The following is a 21,383-nucleotide window of genomic DNA, read 5'->3' as shown; positions in this document are numbered from 1 at the left end:
TAGGCGTAGTAGATTTTTGGTGAGACAGGCAGAGGATCCACCTATGTGCGCTTTGGCCTGTCTCATACCAGGGGACTCAGTCCATCTTCGGTGGGTCCACTTGTCCAGCAGACCCTTCATTGATGCGACCGCAACGCATTTGGCGATACCAACTATGGGTTCCGGCCCCATCGGCACATTCGCGGATCCCAGTCTGGCAAGAGAGTCCGCTTCCTCATTACCTGCATGGCTTGCGTGGCCAGGTATCCAGACGAAATGGACCCTGCATCCAACCTGTACCAGTTTTTTCAGGACTTTTATGCACTCTAGTACAAGCTTGGAGCTTACCTTTGCGGCCGTGATAGCCTTAAGAGCATCCATCAGCACGTGACCAACTCGGATTTCAAAATATAGGCGATTTTTTGGCTCACCCAACATATGGCAACACTCAGCGGAAGGATGAAGGGAAGGGGTCATTTCAAAGCGGCGACCAAACCGATAGGTTCTCGCGTGTCATATAAATCTGGTGAGGATGGAATAGCATGGCGCAGGGAATTATGAAACTTGAATAATGAGACATTACGATTGTCGATTATTGGCAAAATTTTTCTTTGAAATGGGGTGCTCGATCCTATTTCATATAATTTTTTTTTTGCTACAATTATTATTAAACTTTTTGCGAGACTTTTTGTTAATGATGTACGGGGGAGTTTTTAAGAGGCATTTTTAAAAAAATATACATTAGTTATACAAAATCTATGTATAAATGTTTTTTTTTTAAACATTTTTTTTGAACTGTTATACATTTTACCCTAATCTTATTGAAAAAACAATTATATACATACTTATATTTAAAATTTTTTTTTTAAAAGTACAGTTTTATATTTGCAAAAATCTATTAATATACCTATTTTAAAATTAAAATGTTATTTTCTCGATGGATTTCTTATTTCCAGTCCTCTACTATATCGCGGGTCGATAATTTCCGGTAATAAACAATTGTAATAGAAACTTTTTAATTTTCCTATCATTTTGTCATTCCAGAATGAGTCCTGCCGCCAAATCTGAAATAATAAATTCGTTATACCAAATATCTTACTACTTAAAACAAAAAGCTTACCTGTTCTACCAGCATCCCCATAGGTGTCCATAAAATAAAATAACAAAAATCTCTTTTTGTGATATGAAGCTGGCCTTGGATTTGATAAAAATAATCATGGTTCTGTTTTAAATGCATCTGTCCATTTTCATCAAGGGTGGCAAACTTGATTATTTTTTTATTGATAGCTTCTGTAGGGCTGATTGCTGAAGCTGTTGATGGGCACTTTACTTCTACTAATCCTCTTGAGCCAACTAGCCCATCAGGGCTAGCAGCCAAAGCACAACATTCGGAATCAATAAAAAGACCACACATTTCAACTTTTAAATTGTAGGTTTCCTCAAATTGTTGAATAGCAAATGGTTCTTTTTCGGTGCCATACTTAGTGTGTTTATTGCCCCGAAACTTGGAATAAAGAATTGCTTTTACTTTATTTTTGCAATTTGTTTTTTCTAGCATTTTGCAAATATTTCCAAAATTTGATGCTGTAAGCCTTAAACTTCTTTCTTGATACCACTTTGGATTTCCTCCTTGTCCTCTGGTACTAATCTCTAAATCCTTAATCTCATTTTCATTTTTTTCGAGTTCTTCTAAAAATTCCTTTTTTTTTTCTTCAAATAAATTTTCTTCCATGTCTGGCTGTATGCTATTATCTGCCTCCTGATCCCCATAATCTTTATCAGGAAGCGCAATTGATTTATTTCGTTTTTTAAATAGGGTTTTTGGTCTTATTTTAAGAGTATTAATACGTCTTTGTTTAACTCTATTAATAAATTTTTTTGTATGACCAGAAGGACTTTTTTCAGCAATTGATTTAAAAATTTGTCTGTGGTATTCTCCGCTTCCAAGATTATAAGATAGGGCTGCAGCTTCACACCGTATTTGATAAGACCCTCTTTTTGAAAAATTGATGCGCTTTCCGCCAATAAACTTGCATACCACAGAGTTATAATGTTCAGCTACATTATTGTCCATATTTCTTAACAAACTGGAAGCATGCAATATGAGTCTATTTAGACAAACTTCAATGTCTTGCAAAACCCCACATGCCTTCATTTCTTCAATATAATTTTTTTCTCCAAACTTTTTATCACATCTAAAATATCCTATGGCTGTACAGTTTAGATGCTCTCCAAATACGTGGGATGGTATATTTTTTAAATCTTTAGTAAGATTTTCTATTTTAATACTAAAGCTTTTATCTTCTTTATTTCTTTGAGTAACAGCCATTGCAACAGCAGTTCTCATCCTTCGTATATTGTTCAAAATATGTTTGCGCAGGTATGGTGAAACCGGATTATTTGTACTGTTGCTTCTTTTTTTACCTAAAATAAATAAAGAACAATTAATAGCTTTTTCAAAAATTAATGCTAATGATGAATAAACTTACTAGATATTTCACGCAATTTGGAGCAAAAGTTTCTTAATAAATGATTCCTGCACTCAATTTTCTCCACATGTAAACTTCCATATGGGCGAGCCTCGATCAGTTTTTTATAGACGCTACTGTCACCATCCCCAACAAGTCTTTTATAAATAATATTATACATGTCAATACTTTTTCGAAATCCTTCCACAATTATGTCGGATTCCATACTTGTGGATGTATTTGACCAGTTCTTATAACATGTATGATCTGGAATGACTTCCATGTTTTTGGCACTGGCGTATGCACAAAAGCTGCAGTATTTATTTCGGATTCCAAGAAATAAAAGTTTTCCGGTCCTCTGTCCAATTATACAAGCCTAAAATACAAAAAAAATCAAACAAAATTAAGTATTTAACTAAATCATAGTAAACTTACAACTCCTGAAGCAGCATCATAATTAACATTATAAGACCTTTTGCTCCAAGCACCATCAGCCACAACAGTGATACAGGGGCGATTATATTGGTCTACTTCTCCTAATTCTTTGGCCAATAAACTCTCTTCTTGTGCGGCTTCCTCCATTGCTTTCCAAGCCGTTTCCCTTATCTTTTCTCCCACAAACTCATGGTGCTGCTGATATGTATTTGGAGACATAAAAGGGACATCCAGTATGGCCATAAATTCTTCCGCGGCAGTAAATCCAATACCCGTTGAAATGGTTGCTAAGGCTGCTGCGGCATTTATGTCCATGGATGTTTCAGACTCATCTTGAGTAAACAGATTGAGGTATTTTTCTAAATTGCACATTTTGCACTTTAGTAAAATTGAACTTTTTAAGCCTTTTCTATTTTCCGTCAAAATGTTCATATCTGCAATTGTGCAATTAAATGGAGGGTGTCTGGATAAATTCTGGATTTCTTTAAAAAGCTTCTGAATATCTACGATTCTCCTTCCTTCTATAACGTAGTCAGTTATGGTATCAGGAGATGTTCTAAAAGTAATATTTTGATATGAAAACTAATAAAAAATAAATAATTAAAAAACTCAACTAATTAAAAAATAATAAAAAAAAATATGGCCAAAATGAAAGTTTAGTTTTTATCACGAGTTTAGGTATTACGCTTTTCATCGAATTTTTTAAAAATAATTTGTTACAAACCATTCCATATTCACTTTTTAAACAAATCATTAGAAAATAAGAAATATGGGCCAATTGGGTACATATTATGTACCGGGTGGGCAAATAAGAATGTTCACCGGCTATATCTCAGGCCCTAATAATCGTATTGCCTTGAAAAAAAAATGTTATAAAAGTGGCCCAAAAAAAAAGCCGGAAATTATTTTGAAGTTCATTGGTCGGCCGCTAGAGGGCGCTACAGCTTCTTTGAATCTTAAAATTGCATTTTTGCCAAAAAAATCTCTAACAACCTACACCTCAAAATATTATATTACTATTCTAGAAGAATTTTCTCACAAAAAAGTTTTTACAAAAATTTCTGTCAAATGTCAAATAAAGTGGTGGGGGGAGTTTTTATCTTGAAATATAAAAACAGCTGAAAATCGGCACTGACTGAACCGATTTTTTTTCAACAAATTTTGTTTAAAAGTCCTTTGTTGCTTTATTTTTTCTACCAAAAAAAATTGTCAAATTACTTTCCCTAAAATACACTAGAGGGCGTTTACTTGTGATTTACCCTTTCTGATGGATTATTTAAAGAAAGTCAAATACAACTATATATATTTTCTTACGTCATTTAAAGCAGGGAACAAAGCCTTACTAGCCGGTGAAAACCGCATTACGATTGGTTATACCGGAAGTAGATGTCAACTTTCTTATTTTAAATTACACACCCTATATATTATTTGATTTTTAGATTTTACATAAAATTCCAAGAAATTTATACATTATATTATTTTATAGCATTATATGTTGGTTTAGGAATTTAATGTATTAATACTTTTAATATAGGTAACTTAATAAAATTAATTAAAAGCGTCAACTAAAATCAGTTTTACTTGACGTACTATTAAACCTCAAACGCTATCAAAAAATGCATTTTTCATTTGGCTCACTCTGTATGAAATAAAAAGCGCCAAAAACACGTTAAAAATAAAATAGATATTATGTTTGAATTTTCCAGTTACGATGCATAAAATAATAGATAATTATAAAGCACTAACCTTTGTCTTTCAACTTCTATTTCCTCTTCAGATGTGTTATGAATTGGCATACTTTCAGTAGCAGAAGTACGGAAAGTACTAAAATAAATGACAAAAAATTAGTATGTTTTTGCAATGGCCAAATCTAAAATATAGATTTGGATAGAGATTAATACAATAATATAAAAAAAAAATTAAATTAAAAAAAATGTTAAATGTATGTACAGATTTTAAGACATTTGATAATTTTTAAAAATAGTAAGATTTTATCTTTGAAAAGAACCTATTTTTAAAATCTTATTTCCAGTAAGATGCTAATACATTATATTTTTATGTTTACAATGAGACAAAATAATAAAATAATTTTTGGAAATATTTATCTACTGTTTATCTAATTGTTTTTAATAAATCTACTTTTTCAAAAAAAAATTGTTAAAATCCATACTTACTTTTTGGTATTAGTTATATAATAACTCTTTTTGTGTTTCCTTGATTTCCGGCGCGAATAGTAAACCTTGGATTTACCGTCTTTACGTTTTCCCATTTTTTCAAAAAATAACTGCTCTTGCACAATAAAAACAAAAACACTATAACAGTAAAGTTCACAGTTTTCACAAAAATAGCACACGACAGACTTCCATATACATGCAACGGCACATCACAAACTAAAAAGTGTTAGGGTACGTAAAAAGTTACAGTTATTCAGGTACCCAGTCTAAAATTTTCGTTTTTTTCATTATTCTACCTGTGTATAATATAACATTATTGTTTAACAATGGGGTAAGGCGGCACCGAGGCGACGCGATGGCGCGGCGACAGTCGCTTGCAGACAGACTTAAAAATTCAAACAAAAAAAAACAAAATTTACTAAATATCCTACTAATCTAACCTAAGTACCTAATATTATTAATTGTTATTAGTTGCCTACTAATAACAATTATTAATAATATTGCAGCGTACGGCAAATTTATAAACACATCAACGCTACATCACAAACCAAAAAGGATTGTGGGCAAAAGTTCGAAAAATAACTAAAATCAGGTAGTCCAAACTTTTCGTATTTGTTAATATTCAACCTACATAATTTATTACATTACTATATATTAATATTTTTTAACATTGGGGTGACACGGGAACGACGCTCGCCAGTAGATCTTGGATCGATAAAGCATAAAGCAATGCTGCCAAGTATGCCGAGACGTAGTAAATATTCTAAAATTTGATGAAAATTGCCATATTTTGCTATTACACGTTTGCTAGGTTTATTATTAAAAATTTCATAAAATGTTATTAGGGTTAATTTCTTAAAAACGCATTTACTAGAGGCGAACTTATTTATTTTTTTATATTTTTTTTTATTAAAAAGAAAAATATCAATATTTAAAAAAAAATAATAAACAAATAACTTCGCTTCTTCTGCTAAATATTTAAAAAATACTAGTGAAGATCTCATTAAAATATCTTTTAAAGCAAAAGAGTTATCCATGTAATAGAAATTAGGGGGTGATGAACGCTCTTAATGGCAGCTCTGCTGTCCGAGCATATTGATACGACTATATTGCGGTGTCCGCAGCTTAGGATTTTCTGTCCGCATTTTAATATAAACTATGAATTTCTCGATTGGCCTCTCGTTCAGGAATTCCCGAACTGATCCAAAACAAAACGCGCGATACGATGCGACGTAATGGCCGCAGAAGGATAGCAGGCTCTACAAGATATTTGCGTATGTTGGGCATTTATTAAGGAAGGAAAATAAGCTTTGTGAGGGGGATTTGTTGCTTAATATTTCCCTGTTATTAAAATAAGATATCAGATTATTTATCAGAAAAAAAAATGTTGGCACATGAAGTGCAAAATATGCATCATATATATCACTTCTGCTCCAAATATGCATGAAAATAAGCACAAAGAAAAAATAGGCAAAATGGCACGAAAAAAACGTATTAAGTATATAGTGTAAAGGGCTTCATTTCTTGTAATTCATATGTATGTATGTTTAAATTAGCTTAGCCATCAGAAATTACGTATGGCATTATTTCTATAAATCCGCGCTTCACTTATAACCAATATTAAACCCATTCAATATTCGCTCTGTTAATTGTTGAATTGCATCTTCGGTGCTCATTTTACTTCGAAAACCAAATTGAGAATCTGACAATAATTTATTATTTTCTTAAATTTCCAATTTAATTTTAATGCACTTTTCAAGTAATTTATTCAGGATACTCATTATTGCAATAGGCCGATAGTTTTCAAGGCACTGGCTATCACCAGAGTTAAATATGGGAGTTATTATGGAGTTTTTCAGAATCTTTGGGTACATGCCTGTTTTTAGTACTAGATTTATAATGTGTAGTAAGAGCTTTATTAACGCTATATGATTGTCTTTAAAAAAAATGAAAAATTTAAACATTTGCTAAAGGAGCTGGAAGGAAGAGACAGGTATTTAGAGAGATTGTCAAAAATTGTAGAAATAGTCAAGTGTTTGAGGACGAGGTTTCACAAGCAGAAGCTAATTTTTCTTTGCATATTGCAACTTTAAATGAACAAAATAATTAGTTAAGGAATGAAATTCAGAATCTACAAACTAAAGAGAAAGAAGTACAGCTACAAGTGGATTCATATACAAGGGTAAATGAGGAACTTTCAGAGAAGATAAAAGAGCTAAGTGATCTTAATCAAAATTTGATTAATACCATTACAATGCTTGAAAAGGAAACTGAATATCACAAAAACAAAATTGAGAGTATGCAGACAGAGATTGAAAACTTAAATTGAATCAATACGCACATGTTAGCATCAATAGCTACAACTCTTGAAGCGGAGAAGATTTGATGACTACAAATCTTCAATCAAAATCTACAAACTGCTTAGCAAAAGCGCATTTCAACCCACTAGCAAAATCAAATGTACTAATTTATGGTGATTCTAGTGCTAGAGGTTTCTCTTCTCTTCTCTCAGGTATTCTGAGCTCGTCATACAACATCTGTGGTTATGTGTTTAGTAATGCTACAGCCCAGACCTTATGTAATTATGCGTTACCTCTAATTGTTAACTATACGAAGAATGATGTTGTTGTTGTTTGTCTTGATTTTTCTTGTACATTGCCATCTTTTTCCCAAATGAAATCCTTGCTACCAATGGGCAGGATAACTAATGTAATTGTTTGTATTAATTGCGATTTTAATAAGTGCTCAAAAAGCAAATATTACAATAACATTCATTTTAAGAATTCTTTCATTTGTAACCGTAACTTTTCTGTGAAAATAATTACTGATGTCAGACAAAATTTCAGGTACCGTCACTCTGCCAAATCTATATGCAAACTTTTATCTTTATATGTTAAAAATACTTTTCTGTCATCCAAATTAGTATTAGCATCGCTTCGGTTACGCCTCAACTAAACCAATCTATAGACACCCTTGCTATTGGATCTTCTTCTTTTTTAATAGAAACTCCCACCATAATTAAGTTGCCTTAGCATTTCTTAATATTCAATCTGTGCGTTTAAAAGTTAGCGAATTAGAACTATTTTTAGAATCGGTTAGCTTTCCTAGTGTGTTAATTCTTGTTGAACACTGGTTGAGATCTGACGAGCCTATTGATATCCCTGGTTATGTACTAATTTCCAAATTTTCACACAAGCAATATACACATGGTGGTACTTTTATTATGTTAGAGAAAGCTTTTTTAACTAAGTTTATGTTTATTACTATTGACAGATTTGATCATCTATTGATTGAAAAGGTGTGCGAGTTTTCTATTTAGCAGTAAGGTAAATTTGTATATTTTAGGATTGTATCGATCGTCATCTGCTAAATTAGATTTGTTTTTAGAAAGGTTGGAGATCCTCTTAAGTGAAATTGCGGTTAATGCGATGTTGATTCTGACTGGCGATCTTAATGATAGATAGATCCCAGGAGCTATCTCAGCAATGTGGTAGTAGCCGAATCTTTCTTTTTTGTCCCCGCAAGTGTGGAAGAGCTTATACAGTTAATGGTTAATATTAAGAATAACAGTTCATCAGGTTGGGATGGGCTTTCTCTTAGAATATTTTCTGCTTTACCTCTTGTTGCTTTGCAAATCTTGGCCGAGTCAATTGACTTTTCATTTATGTCTGGAGTTTTCCCAGAGTTCTTAAAAAGATCAATGATTATTCCTCTTTACAAGGGTGGCGATCGCGACTGTCCTTCTAACTTTAGACCTATAGCGTTATTGCCTACTTTAGCCAAGATAGTGGAACGGCTCGTTAAGGTGAGGATGGGTTCATTTTTAAATAGGTTTGGCCTATTGAGTCTTCAGTAGTTTGGCTTTCGTGAGTCTGTGAGCACAAATGATGCTCTAGAAAGCAAAATCTTACTTAATTCAAAAGTTTACTGAATAAAATATTATTTATACGTGGGCGCATGTAGTCAAATTTTACGAATCAAATGTATATATTCTTTAAAAAATGCTTAAAACATTCACTTATTTAATGGAATGATTAAATATCTCTTAGAATATTACTTTATGACTCTTTCCACATAACATTTTGCGACTTAAACATGCATGTAATGTGACAAAACAAGCAACACCGGCACACGGACTATTCGCGGCACATCAAAGATTCTAATAGATCTCTGAATTGAACTATATGTACCCTGTTCCCCGAATCAATATTTTCACAATTTTTAATACTGAAATGCACGGTGACGCCTCCCCTACGATGCATCCGGCCTGGCTACCGGCGTGAATAGGTTCAGCTACCACTGGCAAGGGGCAAGGCAGGAAAGGGTCTAGGAAGGGTTCCAAAGGATAGGAATATAGTATGTTGTATAAAAAAGTAGGACACTGATATGTTTGCTTGGAGTTTTTACTTCGATAAACTAAGTCTTTAAACCCTGAAATTCTTTGTCTTTTTTCATAGCATTTAAGAACTAATGAATTCTTTAGTTACTTCATTAAGATTTTCTTCTATAAACTGAAACTTTCCATCATTATAAAGAGACATTAAAGAAGCAATATAATACACCATTCACTAACATCGCTACTGTGAAATTTTCCTAATGTCAAGCAGGGCCATTCTAGGGTATCTGCCGCCCGGGTGCGAAAAAATTTTTGCCGCCCCTCCTTTACCCCACCGAATCCGGCCTTTGATAAACATTTGTAAATAAATAACTTGAAATAAATTAACGTTAAAAAAACAACATTTTAGAAACATAAACACTTTATTTTATATTAAATCATAATTTTATTTACAATTTATTTGTAATGTAATGTATTTACAAATAAGTTGTAAATAAATACAAACATTTAATTAATATACATACATTTAAGTTGTAATTAAATACATACATACATATTATTTACATACGCAACATGTACTTTATAATATGTATATATATACATAAAGGGGCAAGTAGCTAACATATCCAATGATTATACAAAGTTTGCTTTTCTCGCTTTTTTTAATGCAAATGTTTTAACAATGTTAGACACATCTATATTTTCTGCAATTTCTTTTTCAATACTAATTATTGATAAGTCAGAAAGCCTCTCTTGACCCATTATGGATCGTAAATAATTTTTTATTTTTATTAAATTTTAAAAATATTTATTTAGTTTTTTTTGCCGCCCGGGTGCCCCGCAACCCCGGGTCGGAACGGCCCTGATGTCAAGTCACCCTGAACCTGATAGCCGCCGTCCGAAATTCCCGAGAGTTTTGGCGAATCAAGTTTTATGGGGCTGTTCCCAATATTCAACCAACGATTGTATATTAGAATTGCAAAGAAGACTTATCCCTTTTACCAAAACGGGCATTTTTTGTCTATGAGAATTTATTTTTAAATTTCGTAAAAGGGGTCAGTTGACCCCATCCAAAAATTACCAATCAGATATTCGATTGAATTATTGACGGGTTCGGGGGTTAGGCTGATCGACGAGGGCCAGGATTGTGTACCTTCAGAATTGATCTATGGAGATATTTAGATCAGTTCAGCAAATCAGACATAGCAACATCTAGATGCTTGCGCCATCTTTTATTTCACCCTGCGCAATCTTCAATCTAACCCTGCGCAAGCATTCTTCTTTACCGGCACAAACGCCGGTTTGTGTATGCATTTTTAAGGTTATGGGCCAATTAACCAGGTGGGTGTAATTTTAGGAATATTATTTTTTACCTAACTGTTTATTTCTCAAATATCCATATTACCTGCTTAATTTAGCATATATAGGTGGGTCGTATTTGCTTGATTCGTACCAATAATACGAATCTTATTTGCCTGTTGACTTATACGAATATTAAACATTTTTTCGTTATTTAAAAATTTATTATTTATTAAAGCAATAGAAGTGTACTAAGGTAATACTGTAGTAAGGTAATAAAAATTACTATTATAAATAAGTATATGCAGTATGTAAGGAAAATTAAACTTTCAGTTGTCTTTTTCAGTTATAGAAATTGATTTATCATTTAAAAACATAAATTATATGCTCATACGGATTTTACTATAATACTAAATAATTATTTTACACTTATTCTCTAGATGAAAGGAATAAGGGATGTTTTTGATGACTTTTTTAAAAAATATCTGTTACAAAGTGTTGACGTATATACGGATGTAATAAATTATTATCTAAAATAAAACATACACATGCGCCAAGCATTAAGAACAAATGAGATCCATTGAAACTACGTTTAATTACAAATACACTAATAAATATTTACGAAAAAAAGTCGTTGTTTTTCTTCAGTCGATTTAAAATTGCGTAAGAGGAACAAGGAGGGATACCTATAGCAATAAAATTCTACAATCCACAAAGTCCCATTAGGATTTTACAGGAAAGGCAGCAGGTGGATGAATGGAAATATCCCTTTGATGTGAAGCCCTATGGACTTTTCCGTTAGAAGTACCTAATTAGAACAAAGTTTGTTTTGAATAAACAAATATAATTTGATTCAAAATAAATTAATAAAAATATTTATTAAAAGAAACAATTGTTTACAAGGCAACATAATATACAGACCTAATACTTTCTTGATAATTATTGATCGCTCTATTTTTGTTTAGGAGAGTAAAATATTTAATTTTACAAAATATTCTCCAAATAAAAAAAAACAACAAACTCTCCTTAAATTCTCTTTAAAACATAAAAATTTTCGTTTTTTGGTGAAAGATACTCCGGTTGGCAACACTGGATAGCAGGATGGGAAATTGTTAATTTCTCATATAAAAATATAAAGAAATTGCCTGATTAAGGTAGCAGTTTTTTTTGGGTCCCGAAATTAATTCGAGACAAGTTATCTCAGCGCCTTCACCAGAATAGTGTTGGGTTGCTATTTAGCAGTCTGCTACTTTTTCACTGCTATTTGGTTTAGTAGCAACTGCTATCTGCTATGAGTTTAAGAATCGCTGCTATTAAAATAGCAACTGAATTTTTTTACGCAGGCACCTCGGCACCTGATTGTCTGGTGTCTCGTTGGTTGCAGCGGCGTCGGCGATAGCGTTATCGGAAAGAAGTCGGCTTTTAATATTTTAAAAATTAAGGAATAAAAATAAAAGCTTTTAGCGATGTTTCTTTGTCCACTCGGTCTGTTTATAGTTTATATTAATTGTTCCTTTTGCAAATTCGCTCATGGCTTTTTTTACAGTATTTTACAGTTTAAAGTTTACACTGTTTACAGCTAGGACTAGCTATGTACGACATGTACGTATCGAATAAAACTCAAATAGCACCCGCTATTAAATAGCAGCTATTTTCGACTGCTATTTTTGATTTCCATTAGCAAAAGCATTCGCTATACGAAAATAGCAGGTTTGTCCCAACTCCCAACACTACACCAGAACGTATAATATTCTGCCAATTTGAAGATTTTTTTTTAATTTCTTAAAAGGGGTCAGCTTGAATTAATGTGACCCCACCCAAAAATTATCAATCAGGTATGCGAATGGACAAACCATTAATGGGCTGGCCCACCGCCGATTGCGAAGCGAGAGCGTGTGCGGATTTTTAATGTATGCAGATATTTAGACCAATTCAGCAAATTTAGATATGGCAGCATCTAGACGGTTGCGCCATCTTTAATTCCACCCTGCGCCAACTCCAGTTTAACCCTGCGCAAAGTTTTTTACTATACCATAACAAACGTCAAAACTCGACGTATGTTTGAGTTTGTTTTTTTTAGTTTATGTGAATGTGGATTATTTATAGGATGGATATAATTTTGCGGATATTCTTTTTTACATTAAGTATTAAGTCTTGTTATTTAATTCTTAATATCATTATTATGTTGCCGTAAAAAAGTGAAGATTTAGTGAGTTTTATGTTTCTGCTATAGGAACCATCATGGACTAAACAGTATTGCAATCATGCATAGTATAGGAAAAGGGTAATTTATAATACCAGAGAAATGTATTCCTTATATACTAAAGGAATGGATGGGGACAATTCCCAACCACAGCTAAGCTATTAAATTAATAAAGAACGATTTCAATTGAATGACCTAGATGAAAAAGGGCCCATCTTTGAAAAAGTGGATTTTTCAGGAAATGCAAAAAATTGTATTTCGGATAAAGAAAGTAAAAATGTAATATATGAAATTGACCTATGTATTTGTGACATATTTCAAAATGTTTTTACACCAAATTTTTTTCTGAAAATATATGTCTACAGGATATACAGGGTTACAAAAATTCTAAAAATGGGCCCTTTTTCTTCCAAGTGATAATCTATTGAAGATTACAAAAGAACTACTAGAAAATAAAATGAAAAACAGGAAATGAAAAATTGATTAGATTTGAAAATCTAATTACGTTTTTTTATACAGAAATATGTTTTCCATGAGCTAAGGGTCTTCCTGATCATCCTCGTGTGTACATGTAGCACCTGACAAGGTATCATAAAATGCGATAGCATTTTCATCTTTCAAAAACTTGCAAAGCTCCTTGATGTTTTGTAGTTTTAGGGCATTTATTGGTATATCACCAGAATAAGCAAGCTTTTCGGGTATAGGGACACGTTCAACGCCAGGTTTCAGAAGACGAAATACATCGGGACACACACCATTCAAAGAAAAGCTGCCAAACATGAAGTACTTTGATTCAGCTTTAAAGTCAAAGAACTTGTATTTGGTTATTTGAAACTTTAACTTATTTGTGGTGAAGGTTTTTTTAAAAAACGGTTCAGACAATCCGGCTACAAAGTCCTTTACCATATTGCTTTTAAGCTCAACAACGGTAAATTTGGTACTTATGATGCTGTTCCAATTTGAAGGCGATTCAACTACTTCCCTTTTTCTTTGCATTTTTTCTATAACAGCAAAATGCCTGTCACAAGGCAGGAAACTGTGACCCCGTTGTGGAAAAAAATGCTGAACATTTTTAAACTTTCCATTAAGTACCAATGACTGCCAAAATTTTAGCATGTTTTGGTTATGATTCTGGCCCCTGCAACCGTCAGTAAATATATATAACTTTTTAACAGTGCTAGGTAGGAATGCTTCTATGTAATGGTTAAGTACAGAGAGAACTTCGTTACAGCCCCGCTTTGCAATATTTTCAGGCCAAGTATACATAATGCTCTTTGCTTTTTTGCCAGAGTAAATGGACATACAGTACAACCAAAGTTGTCTTTTATAAAAGACATCACTAGTACACATATGTGGACAGGGAATATTTTGTTTAAAGTCGAAGCAGAGAACTTCTGTATCTTCATTTTCTTTAGCTTTCATCAAACATTCTTGCATCTTTGTGTAAAATAGCTTTGCTTTTTTCTTATGTAACTTAAGATCTATTTCATAACCTCTTCTTAATGCGCCATTTTTTTCGCGGGAAATTTTGGCCTCTATTTCTGAACACGTAGTATAAACATCTGAACGAGGGCGACCAAACGTGTAGTTGTAGTTGTCACGAAAATACTGTAGATAAAAAGAATATTTCACTTCACATTTCAATTTTTGGAAATTCAGATCATTTTGTTTGGCGTCGAGTAGGACTTTTGGGTAATGTTTTTCCAGAAACATTTCATACATTTTCAAAACACTCAGCTGTGGTGACAGATACCTTCTTCGCTCACCGCTTGGTCCATAGTGCACAATATAATATGGAAAACTTTGTATATGTGCATCAATATTTTGAACAACAATACCAGATAATTTGTTTTTTCGGTTAGTGTGCTTGCCACGATTATCGGTTGGCACAGCGGCTAAAGTCTTGCATGCTCCAATATTTCGCACCCTCTTGACTCCAATTCCATGCAAACTGGCAAAGCCTTCACGACATACAGATAAGACCCTTTCACCGACATGCACTTTATACGAAAAATTAAACTTCTTCTTGAACACTCCCTTTCTTTTTCGGTTTACTGACGATACTGTGATAAGAGGTTGTAAGTGAACATTCTGGGCCCCATGATCTCCAATCTCATTAAAATTTTTCAATATACGAGCCATCTCTTCTTTTGATAATGATGTAAGACATTTTCGTTTACATCTACACAAAAATAAGATATATTTTAAACTATATACAACATTCTTTACAATCCTAACTTACCTGCATTTTTGACCTGTTTGTCTAGCAGCTTTTCTTCCTGATTTACCAATGTACTCCTCCCCTTTTGCCTTTAACTTTTTATTTTTGACACTTTTCCACTCTTCAATTTTCCTCTTTCTTTGCAATTTTATAACACTTGCTTCCTCATTTTCTAAGACATCCATGATTATATGAATCAAGAAACAAAAATCCAAAAACCACACTGATTTTATTTCTCTTTATCACATTTTATTGTTATTATTATGATTTGAAGGTTATGTTTACAAATATCAACACAAATTATGGGTATTTAACTTGGCGAAAGAAAGGCCCAAATGTAGCAGATGGGCCCTTATTCTTCTCAGCAGAGAAAAACAGCTGATTCAATCCGTTTTAGAGTACGTTTAGTGGGCCTTTCTTCTACTCGGTATATGCCAACTTTGACAAGGAATCAGAATTCATAAAAAACGGGTTTTCGACAAACTGCACAGATGGACCCTTTTTCGTCTAGGCTATTCAATTCTTCTTGAATCCAATTCTCATTTACTCTTTACATGATGAATATAGTGTCTCAAACCAGTAAATATATTATAATATTTTTTTTAAATTAAATGCTCTGTGACTAATAAAATGTGAACTCCATCAGGACCTCAACTGCCTGGAAGAGATTACTGATTTTCTTTTAAAGGCAATTTATGAATTTTATTCGACAGTTGTTCTTTTTGTTCTTTTCCTTCTGTAAGTACCTGAAATAAATCCTTGATTAATTTACAGAAAGCTCATTAATTTTATCTTCTTTTTTTATTTCTTCTTCTTCTGGTTCTTCTTCTTTAAGCACATGAAAGACATTAAGGAATTTTATATAGGCAGTTGAGTTACTGCTGGACGAAATTTTTGATTTAATTTCTTAATTGTTTTCTTGAACGAGTCACTAAGTTACTACTATTCGTATGCCCCAACTCTTATACCATATGCTTGTGGTGGCGAGACATTGAAAGAGTAACTATTCGTTACTCCAGTACTCGGTAATTCTTGTAATATATTATTGTAATAATATTTCTTTTATTAAGGAAGAAGTCCATTCTGAAGTGGAGTCAATATAATATTGAAACTTCAGTTACTTAACACCTGACTCAAGTCTGATGTCCTGAAATTAGAGGATTAGCGTTTTATTTGTGGTGGAAATACTTCCCCTACTAACTTTTCAATAATACTTCTTTTCCAAAAAATTGAATTCTTTTACTGCCTGAATTAGATCCTTTTCTTCAGAAAGTTAAACCAATGCCTGGAATAGACAAATTACAATTTTTTGTAGGTCGTCACATTGTCATGTCTGTAAAACCCGCATTAGAATAAATATTTTAAAAATGCCTGGATTGTCGCGTAATATTTTGGGACATTTCGTCGCCAAACGACGCAGCTCCAGAAAGTCAGATGTTTACTAATCCCGTTCTCGGGCCGGCCGGGACGGTGCTCTGTCGCAGGCACTCATACACGCGCGACGTTGCAAAATTTCGCCTCTATGCAGTTTCCTATAAGTAACGAACGAAAACAAGATCTGTATATCATTTGTATTACATTTAAAATTAAGTTTTTTTTGTCAAATTTTTGCATCACATCAGTCTTTTATTTTTAACAAATCTGCACGTATATTGGCCTCTACAGGTGCTCTAGAAAGCTACAGATTTTGCTTTCTAGAGCACCTGTATAACCGACTGAATGTTGGTGAAGTTGCAGCGGCGGTATTCTGTGACTTGTCCAAGGCATTTGACTGCGTGAGTCACAGAGTGCTGCTGATGAAACTGGAGCTCTATGGTTTCAGAGGAACTACCCTTGAGTGGTTTCGTTTCTACTTATCAAATCGTGTCCAGGCTGTCAAACTTAATTGTGATATCTCTAAGGAACTTAATATAAATGTGGGTGTTCCGCAAGGATCAGTACTTGGTCCTCAACTTTTTCTCATTTATGTGAACGATCTGCCACAACTGCAGGTAACTGGTAAATTTACATTGTTTGCCGATGATACTACCATCCTCTGGCACGACTCTGAGGTTTCTCAAATAGAGGCCAATATACCTTCACAAAATTGTAATTTGTCTATTCCAGGCATTGGTTTAACTGTCTGAAGAAAAGGATCTAATTCAGGCAGTAAAAGAATTCAATTTTTTGGAAAAGAAGTATTATTGAAAAGTTAGTAGGGGAAGTATTTCCACCACAAATAAAAAGCTAATCCTCTAATTTCAGGACATCAGACTTGAGTCAGGTGTTAAGTAACTCAAGTTTCAATATTATATTGACTCCACTTCAGAATGGACTTCTTCCTTAATAAAAGAAATATTATTACAATAATATATTACAAGAATTACCGAGTACTGGAGTAACGAATAGTTACTCTTTCAATGTCTCGCCACCACAAGCATATGGTATAAGAGTTGGGCTATTCGAATTTGTATCGAATCATACGAATAGTAGTAACTTAGTGACTCGTTCAAGAAAACAATTAAGAAATTAAATCAAAAATTTCGTCCAGCAGTAACTCAACTGCCTATATAAAATTCCTTAATGTCTTTCATGTGCTTAAAGAAGAAGAACCAGAAGAAGAAGAAATAAAAAAAGAAGATAAAATTAATGAGCTTTCTGTAAATTAATCAAGGATTTATTTCAGGTACTTACAGAAGGAAAAGAAAAAAAAGAACAACTGTCGAATAAAATTCATAAATTGCCTTTAAAAGAAAATCAGTAATCTCTTCCAGGCAGTTGAGGTCCTGATGGAGTTCACATTTTATTAGTCACAGAGCATTTAATTTAAAAAAAATATTATAATATATTTACTGGTTTGAGACACTATATTCATCATGTAAAGAGTAAATGAGGATTGGATTCAAGAAGAATTGAAATCGTTCTTTATTAATTTAATAGCTTAGCTGTGGTTGGGAATTGTCCCCATCCATTCCTTTAGTATATAAGGAATACATTTCTCTGGTATTATAAATTACCCTTTTCCTATACTATGCATGATTGCAATACTGTTTAGTCCATGATGGTTCCTATAGCTGAAACATAAAACTCACTAAATCTTCACTTTTTTACGGCAACATAATAATGATATTAAGAATTAAATAACAAGACTTAATACTTACTGTAAAAAAGAATATCCGCAAAATTATATCCATCCTATAAATAATCCACATTCACATAAACTAAAAAAAACAAACTCAAACATACGTCGAGTTTTGACGTTTGTTATGGTATAGTAAAAAACTTTGCGCAGGGTTAAACTGGAGTTGGCGCAGGGTGGAATTAAAGATGGCGCAACCGTCTAGATGCTGCCATATCTAAATTTGCTGAATTGGTCTAAATATCTGCATACATTAAAAATCCGCACACGCTCTCGCTTCGCAATCGGCGGTGGGCCAGCCCATTAATGGTTGGTCCATTCGCATACCTGATTGATAATTTTTGGGTGGGGTCACATTAATTCAAGCTAACCCCTTTTAAGAAATTAAAAAAAAATCTTCAAATTATTTGGAGAATATTTTGTAAAATTAAATATTTTACTCTCCTAAACAAAAATAGAGCAATCAATAATTATCAAGAAAGTATTAGGTCTGTATGTTATGTTGCCTTGTAAACAATTGTTTCTTCTAATAAATATTTTTATTAATTTATTTTGAATCAAATTATATTTGTTTATTCCAAACAAACTTTGTTCTAATTAGGTACTTCTAACGGAAAAGTCCATAGGGCTTCACATCAAAGGGATATTTCCATTCAGCCACCTGCTGCCTTTCCTGTAAAATCCTAATAGGACTTTGTGGATTGTAGAATTTTATTGCTATAGGTATCCCTCCTTGTTCCTCTTACGCAATTTTAAATCGACTGAAGAAAAACAACGACTTTTTTTCGTAAATATTTATTAGTGTATTTGTAATTAAACGTAGTTTCAATGGATCTCATTTGTTCTTATAATGCTTGGCGCATGTGTATGTTTTATTTTAGATAATAATTTATTACATCCGTATATACGTCAACACTTTGTAACAGATATTTTTTAAAAAAGTCATCAAAAACATCCCTTATTCCTTTCATCTAGAGAATAAGTGTAAAATAATTATTTAGTATTATAGTAAAATCCGTATGAGCATATAATTTATGTTTTTAAATGATAAATCAATTTCTATAACTGAAAAAGACAACTGAAAGTTTAATTTTCCTTACATACTGCATATACTTATTTATAATAGTAATTTTTATTACCTTACTACAGTATTACCTTAGTACACTTCTATTGCTTTAATAAATACGAAAAAATGTTTAATATTCGTATAAGTCAACAGGCAAATAAGATTCGTATTATTGGTACGAATCAAGCAAATACGACCCACCTATATATGCTAAATTAAGCAGGTAATATGGATATTTGAGAAATAAACAGTTAGGTAAAAAATAATATTCCTAAAATTACACCCACCTGGTTAATTGGCCCATAACCTTAAAAATGCATACACAAACCGGCGTTTGTGCCGGTAAAGGAGAATGCTTGCGCAGGGTTAGATTGAAGATTGCGCAGGGTGAAATAAAAGATGGCGCAAGCATCTAGATGTTGCTATGTCTGATTTGCTGAACTGATCTAAATATCTCCATAGATCAATTCTGAAGGTACACAATCCTGGCCCTCGTCGATCAGCCTAACCCCCGAACCCGTCAATAATTCAATCGAATATCTGATTGGTAATTTTTGGATGGGGTCAACTGACCCCTTTTACGAAATTTAAAAATAAATTCTCATAGACAAAAAATGCCCATTTTGGTAAAAGGGATGTCTTCTTTGCAATTCTATAATATACAATCGTTGGTTGAATATTGGGAACAGCCCCATAAAACTTGATTCGCCAAAACTCTCGGGAATTTCGGACGGCGGCTATCAGGTTCAGGGTGACTTGACATCAGGGCCGTTCCGACCCCGGGTTGCGGGGCACCCGGGCGGCAAAAAAAACTAAATAAATATTTTTAAAATTTAATAAAAATAAAAAATTATTTACGATCCACAAGAGATCCACATCTTTTTCAATAATTAGTATTGAAAAAGAAATTGCAGAAAATATAGATGTGTCTAACATTGTTAAAACATTTGCATTAAAAAAAGCGAGAAAAGCAAACTTTGTATAATCATTGGATATGTTAGCTACTTGCCCCTTTATGTGTACATATACATATTATAAAGTACATGTTGCGTATGTAAATAATATGTATGTATGTATTTAATTACAACTTATTTGTAAATACATTACATTACAAATAAACTGTAAATAAAATTATGATTTAATATAAAATAAAGTGTTTATGTTTCTAAAATGTTGTTTTTTTAACGTTAATTTATTTCAAGTTATTTATTTACAAATGTTTATCAAAGGCCGGATTCGGTGGGGTAAAGGAGGGGCGGCAAAATTTTTTTCGCACCCGGGCGGCAGATACCCTAGAATGGCCCTGCTTGACATTAGGAAAATTTCACAGTAGCGATGTTAGTGAATATTGCTTCTTTAATGTCTCTTTATAATGATGGAAAGTTTCAGTTTATAGAAGAAAATCTTAATGAAGTAACTAAAGAATTCATTAGTTCTTAAATGCTATGAAAAAAGTCAAAGAATTTCAGGGTTTAAAGACTTAGTTTGTCGGAGTAAAAACTCCAAGCAAACATATCAGTGTCCTACTTTTTTATACAACATACTATATTCCTATCCTTTGGAACCCTTTCTAGACCCTTTCCTGCCTTGCCCCTTGCCAGTGGTAGCTGAACCTATTCACGCCGGTAGCCAGGCCGGATGCATCGTAGGGGAGGCGTCACCGTGCATTTCAGTATTAAAAATTGTGAAAATATTGATTCGGGGAACAGGGTACATATAGTTCAGTTCAGAGATCTATTAGAATCTTTGATGTGCCGGGAATAGTCCGTGTGCCGGTGTTGCTTGTTTTGTCACATTACATGCATGTTTAAGTCGCAAAATGTTATGTGGAAAGAGTCATAAAGTAATATTCTAAGAGATATTTAATCATTCCATTAAATAAGTAAATGTTTTAAGCATTTTTTAAAGAATATATACATTTGATTCGTAAAATTTGACTACATGCGCCCACGTATAAATAATATTTTATTCAGTAAACTTTGGTCGCAGCCACTCAAGCGTGAAAAGTTGCACAGGTCCGGTCTTAAAAAAAAATTGTATTTAAAATGTTATTATTCGGGATTTTTGGGTTTAGTTTTATTAAG

The 21,383-nt window shown here is 32.9% G+C and overlaps 3 protein-coding genes across 3 annotated transcripts in view; 1 reads left to right on the top strand and 2 right to left on the bottom strand.

Annotated features, from left to right (window-relative positions):
* The window catches only part of LOC126748330 (leucine-rich repeat-containing protein 4C-like), a 190,383-nt gene that overhangs the window by 10,978 nt on the left and 158,022 nt on the right, over positions 1-21,383 (top strand). The window lies entirely within an intron of this gene.
* On the bottom strand, positions 359-2,412 carry LOC126748331 (uncharacterized). The gene is made up of 2 exons (XM_050457483.1): positions 1,100-2,412; positions 359-1,043 (listed from the first exon to the last, which is right to left on the bottom strand). Exons 1-2 carry the CDS (start codon positions 2,324-2,326, stop codon positions 906-908), a joined length of 1,365 nt encoding a protein of 454 aa, XP_050313440.1. The 5' UTR covers positions 2,327-2,412; the 3' UTR covers positions 359-905.
* On the bottom strand, positions 2,449-6,117 carry LOC126748476 (uncharacterized). Its single transcript, XM_050457727.1, has 3 exons — positions 4,629-6,117; positions 2,883-3,438; positions 2,449-2,823 (listed from the first exon to the last, which is right to left on the bottom strand). The coding sequence occupies exons 1-3, from the start codon at positions 4,676-4,678 to the stop codon at positions 2,449-2,451; spliced, it is 981 nt and encodes a 326-aa protein (XP_050313684.1). The 5' UTR covers positions 4,679-6,117.

Source organism: Anthonomus grandis, chromosome 22, assembly GCF_022605725.1.
Source record: "Anthonomus grandis grandis chromosome 22, icAntGran1.3, whole genome shotgun sequence".
In the NCBI taxonomy this organism is placed as follows: domain Eukaryota; kingdom Metazoa; phylum Arthropoda; class Insecta; order Coleoptera; family Curculionidae; genus Anthonomus; species Anthonomus grandis.
Note: the sequence above shows the minus strand (reverse complement) of the source record. Positions and strands in the feature narration are given on the sequence as shown.